The sequence below is a fragment of the Equus przewalskii genome, chromosome 7 (assembly GCF_037783145.1).
Source record: "Equus przewalskii isolate Varuska chromosome 7, EquPr2, whole genome shotgun sequence".
NCBI classification, from domain to species: domain Eukaryota; kingdom Metazoa; phylum Chordata; class Mammalia; order Perissodactyla; family Equidae; genus Equus; species Equus przewalskii.
Window position 1 is genome coordinate 14326023 of NC_091837.1, and position 10636 is coordinate 14336658.

General features: G+C 48.5%; 1 protein-coding gene across 1 annotated transcript in view; it reads left to right on the forward strand.

The window, feature by feature from the left end:
* The window catches only part of LOC103542705 (cationic amino acid transporter 4-like), a 22675-nt gene extending 12351 nt beyond the window's left edge, over positions 1 to 10324 (forward strand). Inside the window, exons 2-5 of the mRNA XM_070628731.1 lie at positions 7294 to 8315; positions 8784 to 9376; positions 9631 to 9739; positions 9841 to 10324. Coding sequence (XP_070484832.1) covers positions 7334 to 8315; positions 8784 to 9376; positions 9631 to 9739; positions 9841 to 9944 — 1788 coding nt within the window. The 5' untranslated portion in view covers positions 7294 to 7333 and the 3' untranslated portion in view covers positions 9945 to 10324. The remainder of the gene's footprint in view (positions 1 to 7293; positions 8316 to 8783; positions 9377 to 9630; positions 9740 to 9840) is intronic.
* The last annotated feature ends 312 nt before the right edge of the window (positions 10325 to 10636 follow it).

Consider the following 10636-nt stretch of genomic DNA (forward strand, 5'->3'; position numbering starts at 1 on the left):
AGTAAATGAAAAATTAGATCAGATGGACCTAATAGATACATATAGGACACTTCATCCAAAAACAGCAGGTTACACATTCTTCTCAAGCGTGCATGGAACATTCTCAAGGATAGACCATGTCTTTGGAAACAAAGCAAGCATCAATAAGTTCAAGAGGGTTGAAATAATATCAAGCATCTTTTCTGATTACAATGCTATGAAACTAGAAATCAACTACAAGAATAAAGCTGGGAAAGGGCCAAAAGTGTGGAGACTAAACAACATGCTACTGAAAAAACAATGGATTATTGAAGAAATTAAAGAAGAAATCAAACATTATCTGGAGACAAATGAAAATGAAAACTCACCATACCAAATGATTTGGGACGCAGCAAAGGCAGTCCTAAGAGGGAAATTCATTGCAATACAGGCTCACCTCAATAAGCAAGAAAAATCTTACAAAAACAACCTCAAACGACACCTAACGGAATTAGAAAAAGAAGAACAAACAAAGCCCAAAATCAGTAGAAGGAGGGAAATAATAAAAATTAGAGCAGAAATAAATGATATTGAAGCAAAAAAGACAGTAGAAAGGATCAATGAAACAAAGAGTTGGTTCTTCGAAAAAATTAACAAAATTGACAAACCCTTAGCCACACTCACTAAAAAAAAAGAGAGAAGTCTCAAATAAATAAAATTAGAAACGAGAGAGGAGAAATCACAACAGATACCAAAGAAATACAAAGGCTCATAAGAGAATACTATGAAAAACTATATGCCGACAAATTGAACAACCTAGAAGAAATGGATAAATTCCTAGACTCATACAACCTACCCAAACTGAAACAGGAAGAAATAGAGAATCTGAATAGACCAATCACAAGTAAAGAAACAGAAATAGTAATCAAAAACCTCCCCAAAAATAAGAGTCCAGGACCAGACGGCTTCTCTGGAGAATTCTACCAAACATTCAAAGAAGATTTAATACCTATCCTTCTCAAACTATTCCAGAAAATAGAGGAAGATGGAGCACTCCCTAATACATTCTATGAAGCCAACATCACCCTGATCCCCAAACCTGACAAGGACAACACAAAGAAGGAAAACTACAGGCCAATATCACTGATGAACATAGATGCAAAAATCCTCAAAAAAATTTTGGCAAACCGAATACAGCAATACATCAAAAAGATTATACACCACAATCAAGTGGGATTTACACCAGGGACACAGGGATGGTTCAACATCCGCAAGTGAATCAACGTGATTGACTACATTAACAAAATGAGAAACAAAAACCACATGATCATCTCAACAGATGCAGAGAAACCATTCGACAAGATCCAACATCCATTTATGATAAAAAACCCTCAATAAAATAGGTATAGAAGGAAAGTACCTCAACATAATAAAGGCCATATATGACAAACCCACAGCCAACATCATACTCAATGGACAAAAACTGAAACCCATCTCTCTCAGAACAGGAACAAGACAAGGGTGCCCACTTTCACCACTCTTATTCAACATAGTACTGGAGGTTTTGGCCAGAGAAATTTGGCAGGAAAAAGAAATAAAAGGAATCCAAATAGGCAATGAAGAAGTAAAACTCTCACTGTTTGCAAATGACATGATCTTATATATAGAAAACCCCAAAGAATCCATAGAAAAACTATTAGAAATAATCAACAACTACAGCAAAGTTGCAGTGTATAAAATCAACATACATAAATCAGTAGCATTTCTATATGCTAACAATGAACTAACAGAAAAAGATCTCAAGAACTCAATCCCATTCACAATCACAACAAAAAGAATAAAATACCTTGGGATAAATTTAACCAAGTAAGTGAAAGATCTACACAATGAAAACTACAAGACCTTATTTAAAGAAATTGACGACGACATAAAGAGATGGAAAGACATTCCATGCACATGGATTGGAAGAATAAACATAGTTAAAATGTCCATACTACCTAGAGCAATGTACAGATTCAACGCTATCCCAATCAGAATTCCAATGTCATTTTTACAGAAATTGAACAAAGAATCCTAAAATTCATATGGGGCAACAAAACACCCCGAATTGCTAAAGCAATCCTGAGAAAGAAGAATAAAGCTGGAGGCATCACAATCCCTGACTTCAAAACATACTACAAAGCTACAGTGATCAAAACAGCATGGTACTGGTACAAAAACAGGTCCACAGATCATTGGAACAGAATTGAAAGCCCAGAAATAACACCACACATCTATGGACAGCTAATCTTTGACAAAGGAGCTGAGGGCCTACATGGAGGGAAGAAAGTCTCTTCAACAAATGGTGCTGGGATAACTGGACAGCCACATGTAAAAGAATGAAAATCAACCATTCTTTTTCACCATTTACTAAAATAAACTCAAAATGGATCAAAGACCTAAAGATTAGGCCTGAAACAATAAGTCTTCTAGAAGAGAATATCGGCAGTACACTCTTTGACATCAGCTTCAAAAGAATCTTTTCAGACACCATAACCCCTCACATGAGGGAAACAATAGAAAGAATAAACAAATGGGACTTCATCAGACTAAAGAGCTTCTTCAAGGCAAGGGAAAACAGGATTGAAACAAAAAAACAGCCCACTAATTGGGAAAAAATATTCACAAGTTATTTATCCGACAAAGGGTTAATCTCCATAATATACAAAGAACTCACACAACTCAACAATAAAAAAATCAAACAACCCAATTACAAAATGGGCAGGGGACACGAACAGACACTTCTCCAAAGGAGATATACGGATGGCCAATAGACACATGAAAAGATGCCCATCATCACTAATCATCAGGGAAATGCAAATCAAAACTACACTAAGATATCACCTTACACCTGTTAGAATGGCAAAAATATCCAAAACCAAGAGTGACAAATGTTGGAGAGGCTGTGGAGAAAAGGGAACCCTCATACACTGTTGGTGGGAATGCAAACTGGTGCAGCCACTATGGAAAATAGTATGGAGATTCCTCAAAAAGTTAAGAATAGAAATACCTTATGACCCAGCCATCCCACTACTGGGTACCTATCCTAAGAACCTGAAATCAGCAATTCCAAAAGTTCCATGCACCCCTATGTTCATCGCAGCATTATTCACAATAGCCAAGTCATGGAACCAACCTAAGTGCCCAGCAACTGATGATTGGATAAAGAAGATGTGGTGTATATATATACAATGGAATACTACTCAGCCATAAAAAAGGACAAAGTCGTCCCATTCACAACAACATGGATAGACCTTGAGGGTATTATGTTGAGTGAAATAAGCCAGACAGAGAAAGACGAACTCTGTATGACTCCACTCATAGGTGGTAGTTAACATATGGACAAAGAGAACTGATCGGTGGTTGCCAGGGGAAAGGGGGGTGGAGGGAGGGCACTAGGGGTGAAGTGGTGTACCTACAAAATGACTAATAATGATGTACAACTGTAATTTCACAAGGACGTTAACTTTCATAACCTTAATAAAAAAAATTTTTTTTTAAAGTTATCAAACAGCATTGCATGCTACAGAGAACCTGTTTTGAAAAGAAGAGTCAATCAATGAGTCAAACGTCACTGTTGGCGTATTTTAAGAAATTGCCTCAGCCACCCCAACGTTCAGCAACCACCACCCTGATCAGTCAGCAGCCATCAACACTAAGTCAAGACCCTCCCCCAGCAAAAAGATTATGACTCACTGAAGGCTCAGATTATGGTTAGCATTTTTTATACCAATAAAGTATTTTTTAATTAATGTACATACCATACATTCCTCTCTCTCTCTCTCTTTTTTGTTATTGTGAGGAAGATTGGCCCTGAGCTGACATCTGCTGCCAATCCTCCCCTTTTTTGCTTGAGGAAGATCGTCCCTGAGCTAATGGTGGTGCCAATCTTCCTCTATTTTGTATGTGATATGTCTCCACGGCATGGTTTGATGAGCAGTGTGTAGGTCCATGCCCAGGATCTGAACCCAGGCTGCCAAAGCAGAGCATGTGAACATAACCACTATGCCACTGGGCCATCCCCTGTACATTCTTTTTTCAGACATAATGCTATTGAACAGTTAAGAGATTACAATATAGTGTAAAAATATCTTTTATATGCACTGGGAAACCAAAAAATTCGTGTGACTCACTTTTTTGTGATATTCATTTTCTTCTGGTGGTCTGGAGCGAACCCCAATAACCCCAAGGTATCCCTGTGTAGCTTCAGCACTTAGATTTAGGTCTTTGATCCATTTTGAGTTAATTTGTGTGTGTGGTGTGAGGTAGGAGTCTGACTTCATTCATTTGCATGTGGATATCCAGTTGTTGCAGCACAGTGTGTTGAAAAGACTATTGTTGCCCCATTGAATTGTTTTGGCACTCTTGTCAAAAATAAATTGACCATAAAGAGAAGGAGAAGACAAGGCATAGACTAGGAGAAAGTATTTGTAAAAGTATATCTAATAAAGGATTGTTATCCAAAATATATAAAGAACCCTTAAAAATCAACAATAAGAAAACAACCCAATTAAAAATGGGCAAAAGATCTGAACAGACACCTCACCAAAGAAGATATACAGCTGGCAATAAGCCTATGAAAAGATGCTCCACATCATATGTCATTAGGGAATCGCAAATTGAAACAACGAGTTACCACTACACACCTGTTAGAAGGGAGAAAATCCACTTCACGGACAGCACCACATGCTGCTGAGGATGCAGAGAAGCAGGAACGCTCCTTCATTGCTGGTGGGAACGCAACATGGCATGGCCATTTGGGAGACAGTTTGGCAGTTTCTTACAAAACTAAACATACTTTTACCACATGATTCAGGAACCACACTCTTTGATATTTACCCAAATGAGTTGAAAACTTATGTCCACACAAAAACCTGCACATGGATGTTTACAGCAGCTTCATCATTGCCAAAACGTGAAGGCAACCAAGATGTCCTTCAAGGTGAATGGATAAATGAACTGTAGTGCGTGCAGACAAGAAACATTACTCTGCTCTAAAAAGAAAGGAGCCATCAAGCCATGAGAAGACATAAGACAACCTAAATGCATATGACTAAGTGAAACAGGCCAATCTCAAAGGCTAAAGACTGTGTGATTCTATTACCAATATATGTCATTCTGGAAAGGCAGAACTGTGGAGACAGTGAGAAGATCAGTGGTTGCCAGGGGTTAGTGGGGAGGGAGGGATGAATAGGTCAAGCGCAAAGGATTTTTAGGGCATACACTAATAGCGTGCACATGTCACTATACATTTGTCAAAACCCATGGAATGTACAACACCAAGAGTGAGCCCTAATGGAAACTATGGGCTATCGGTGAGAACGATGTGTCAATGTAGGTTCATCAATTACAACAAATGTACCAATCTGCTGGGGTGTGTTGAGAGTGCGGGAGGCTGTGCACGTGTATATGGGAACTCCACCTTCTGTTCAATTTTGTTGTGAACCTAAAACTGCTCTAGAAAATACAGTCAATTTTTTCAAAAGCAATTGCCCATACATTTTTAAAAATTAATTGCCCTATTTTTGGACTCTCAATTCTATTCCATTGATCCATATGTCTACCCTTAGGTCAGTAACACACTGTCTTAGTTACTTTAGCTTTGCAGTCAGTTTAAAAATCACAAAGTCTAAGTCCTGGGGCCAGCCCAGTGGCATAGTGGTTGTTTGCATGCTCACCTTCAGTGGCTGGGGAATCACCAGTTCGGATCCCCAGCACAGACCTACACACCATTCATCAAGCCATGCTGTGGCAGGCATCCCACACATAAAGTAGAGGAAGATGGGCACGGATGTTAGCTCAGGGCCAGTCATGCTCAGCAAAAAGTTCCCTAGTGGGGAGCTGCCATTAGGGTCCCCCACGGTCCTCCAGGCTTGACAGGTGCTTCTGGGCTAGGAGGGGCTGCCATTGGTGTCTGAGGGGCCCTAAGGGTGCCCCAAGCTGAAGGACTGGAGGTTGTCCCCAGGAGTCTTCTTGCCTCCTTTGAGGACATTGGCTGTAGCTAGAAGCTCAGAACAGCCAGCATGAGTTCACAGAACTCATGTTCATGTTCTGTTCATGTTCAAGTTCACGTTCTGCCGATTCACAGAACACTCCCCAAAGCCAAGCACTCCCTCATCAATGAATAAGGGTGGCTTACTTCCATCCCTTTGTGCCGAGAGGTCAGGGACTGCCCGGGCCTCTCAGCTACATTCATACCTTCATTGTACCAGAGTCTTTCCTGATACCCACAGCCCCCATACCTCCCAGTGTTGAGGGGGCCTGGATGTTGCTCCAGCTGGTGGAGTCCATGTGTTGAGATGAGGAATCAAGGAGGGTGTCTGCAGCAATAGAAAGCAGGTGGGCTCCAGGCGCCACCCCAGATCTGGACCTTGACCTCGACCAGCCTCTCGAGGCCACCCAGGTGGGCTGGGATAGTCAGTTTCCTGGGGGCCTGGGCTTCCTCATCTGTGAACCAGGCACAGTAATAGGGCTTCCCTAGAACCTGGGAGTCTGGTCTGGACTGTCTGAGGTGTGGGTAGGTGGGCTGAATGCATGTGTGACTGCGAGGCAGGGCCCAGTGCTGGATCTGGTGCCCAAGGGTGAGGGCAGGTCCTCTGCACAGAGCACAGAGCAGGGGAGGCAGTGACAGCAAGTGAGTTGCATCAAGTTCTAAGGGGAGGGACTTAGGCTGGAGAGGAGGTGAAGTCTTGGATACCTGGAGACAAGGGCATTGCTGTAGTGGCTCCCAGAGTAGTGCACTGGTCATGTGTCAGGGTGCGAGGGCAGGGCCTGAGGCCTTGGCTTTGGGTGCAGAGCTCAAGGTGGTCCCACTCCTGGTAGTGGTACACCAGCTTAGCAGGGTGAGGGATGGGGGGATGAACACAGCTGTCTGAGCCCAGATGGCCACCTCAGCATAGCCCAGGGCCGCAGAATCGCTCCTGTTCGGGGCACTACAGGCCTGGCTCTGCTCCTGGGAAGCCTTGTGTTTCCACCCTGCTCTCAATCCCACACCACTGGAGCGGTTCCTAGCCAGGCTCCCTGGGACTGCCCCACCCCCACCCTCAATGCCCCTCCCAGGCACACCCAGGTCCCCCTCCGCCAGGCTCCCTCGCTTGCCAGGAGGCAGCCCAAAGGGATCCCCCTGCTTCCTTGTGACCTCCTGTCCACCCTGCTGGCAGGCCCTGACCCAGCCTCATCCCGCCCTCCAGCCAGCCAGTGGTTCCGGGCTGGGGTCCCCAGGGTAGAGTCAGAGCAAGGACTGAAGACTGCTCCGGACCCAACTGGGTAGCCTGTCACTCTCTCTGGCCCTCATAGGTGCTGGTAGCTGGTTTGGTGCTCCTCTTAGCTGCCCACCATGGCCCTGGGACCGCCCAGCACTGCCAGCTTGGCACGCTTCTGCCACAAGCTGAACCGGCTGAAGACACTGGAGGAGTCCACCACGGAGACATCACTGCGGCACCACCTGACCATGCTGGACCTGATCCTGCTGGGCATGGGTACCACAGGGAGCATGGGCCTCTATGTGCTTATGGGAACTGTGGCCAAGGAGATGGCCGGCCCTGCGGTGCTCGTGTCTTTTGGAGTGGCTGCTGTAGCCTCCCTGCTGGGAGTCCTATCCTATGCAGACTTCGGGGTACGTGTGCCCGGCAGGGGCTCTGCCTACCTGTTCACCTACGTGTCTGTGGGTGAGCTGTGGGCCTTCTTTGTTGGCTGGAACACGATCCTGGGGTACCTCATTGGTGGTGCTGCTGTGGCCCGGGTCTGGAGCAGCTACCTGGACGCCATTTTCAACCACCGCATCCGAAGCTTCACCATGGCCCATGTGGGCACCTGGCAGGCGCCCTTCCTGGCCCAGTACCCAGACTTCTTAGCTGCTGGCATCGTGCTTTTAATCTCTGCTTTCATCTCCTGTGGAGGCCGCATCTCTTCCTGGCTCAACCGCTTGTTCTCTGCCATCAACCTGGTCGTCATCCTCTTCATCATCATCCTGGGGTTTGTCCTGGCCCGCCCGCACAACTGGAGTGCTGAAGAGGGCGGCTTTGCACCCTTTGGCTTCTCAGGCATCATGGACGGCGCCGCTATCTGCTTCATTGCCTTTCAGGGCTTTGGCGCCATTGCTGCCTCCAGCGCAGAGGCCCAGAATGCAAAGCGAGCCGTGCCTATGGCCATCGCCATCTCGCTTGGCCTGGCGGCTGGTATCAACATCCTCGCCTCTGCTGCGCTCACACTCATGGTGCCCTGGCGCAGCCTGGACCCTGACTTGGCGCTCACTGATGCCTTCAACCAGCGGGGCTACAGTTGGGCGGGCTTCATCGTGGCAGCTGGTGCTATCTGCGGTAAGAGGCCCTTCTGGGCAAGGAGGGAGGCAACAGGGTGGTGGGGCCCTGCCCTAAGCCTCCCTGGGAACACAGCTCCATCTGGGCCTGTGTTCCCAGTTGCATCCTGGGTCCAGGAAGGTGCTAATGATTAGACTTTCCACCCAGGCTTGTTGGGAGGGACCCACTTACTGCCCTGCCAATTGTACACAGAATGTCAGTTCTGGGCATGAGCTGCCTGGTCCTTTCCTGGTGGAGGGACTCAGCCCTCATTAGATTCTCCAGTGGGTCTGTCACCTAAACTGGGCTGTCCCATTCCTAGGTGGTGAGAGGGAACAGTTGAGCACCCTACATACACTCAGGCTCACTCTGAGAGCCCAGACAAACTCATGCCCCTGTTCCCAAGGGACCACCCATGCCCTGGTCCCCAGCAGCGACCCTTGGTGGGCCTGTCCACCATGCTGACCAGTCTCCCACCCTCTGCAACAGCCACAATCACTTTCCTGCTCAGAACCGTGATTTTCCTGCCACACATGGTCCATGCCATGGCCGCCGATGGGCTCTTCTTCCAGGTGTTTACATACATGCACCCCCGAACACAGGTGCCCATGGTGGGCATCCTGGTGTTTGGAGTCATCGTGGCTTTCCTGGCGCTGCTGCTGGACTTCAAGGCACTGTTACTGTTCATGTCCATCAGTGCACTGCTGAACCGCACCATAGTGGCCACCGGCATTATTGTGCTACGCTTCCAAAAGTTCCCTCCAGCCAGTTCCCAGGGCCCAGCCAGCCCTGTGGGCAGTGAGCAGGCCTCAGCCCCTGAGCCCGGTAAGCTGCGACCAGCCCTGAGGCCCTATCTAGGCTTCCTGGGTGGATGCAGACCTGGAGCTGCCGTGGCTTGGGCTCTCCGAGTCCTGGTGGCCTCAGCCATCACTCTGGACTGCGTGCTGGTCTTTGGGGACTCGGCCCTGCACCTCCCGCCCTGGGGCTACACCCTGCTGCTCCTGCTCAGCTCCGTCGTGTTTCTGCTCAGTCTCCTCGTCCTGTGGGCCCACCAGCAACAGCGCTGGGAGGACACCTTTCAGGTACTTCCTCCAGCCAGCACCCCTCACTCTCAGCCCAGCCAGCTCCCTTCACCCCTTCCTTCTCTGCCGCGGCAGGATGCTCCAGGGTTGGGGCGGGGGAAGCCAGTACCCCATCCCCCTCTTTCTGCATGGCTAGTGGGCCCTTGTCTCTGGAACCTCCAGAGGCAAAGAAAGCCTCTGTGGAGTCCCAAGAAATCAGGCCCTGGGCCAGCAGTCCATCCCTGCAGCCCAGCAGCCCTGCCCTTGCCCCTCAGGTTCCCATGGTGCCCCTGACTCCAGCCCTGAGCATCCTCCTCAACGTCTTCCTCATGCTGCAGCTGAGCTATCTGAACTGGCTGAGCTTCTCCATCTGGCTGCTGATTGGTGAGTAGGGACCAGGCTAGGACCCCAGGTGGGCTGCAGGAGGAGGGCAAGCAGGGAAGCTGGGTTGGGACCTGCCCCTCAGGCTTGCGTCACCCTTGCAGGACTCATGGTGTATTTTGGCTATGGCATCTGGCACAGCAAGGAGAACCAGTGGGAGCTGCCAGGGCTGCCTGCTGCACATGGCAGCCTGGAGGAGACGGTGTAGGCCCTGCAGCCCCTCAGCCAGGCCCTGGCCCAGGAGCCCGGCCACATGGAGCAGCCTGCCAGTCTATGAGGACCGCTGAGGGCCTATCTGCCCTCTCCTACCTGCTCAGCAGACCGAAGGGGCTGGCAGCCTCTTCTATTTGGGGCAGCTCAAGTTAAAGGCCTGCTCAGGCTGGGGGATCCTCAGGACCTCATGATCTTAGCCTAGGTGCCAAGTGGGCCATGGTCAGCACTGGTGTGGTGGACTCTGGCCAGTGCCCTCCAGTTTATGACCAACTCCAGCTACCTGGGCAGGTGGAACAGGGCAGACAGGGAAGAGGGTTGCAGCCCCAGGGATCCACAATAATACCTGCTCGGCCAGCTGTGTGGCCTGCTACCGTGTCCACTGTGGTATTCTTTGGGGCACTGAGACCTCACCTGCCCCCGGGAACCAGATTGTCCCCAATCCACAGCTGAGGTGCCGAGATCTGTAAGGGGGAGGCACCAGCCCTGGGACAGCCCTGAGTCAGGGACATGGCCAGGCCAGGGTCCTGGGTTCCTGCCCTCAGGCCAGCACCCTCTGGCTAGCTCAGAGGGGAGCTACACACACCAGGCACAGAGGGGTCTCTGATAGGGTGGGCCCAGGCTTCCTCCTAGTTTCTCCACATGTTGCCTTGGGTTCAGATCCAGAGAGCAGAGCCTGGACCCCAAGGA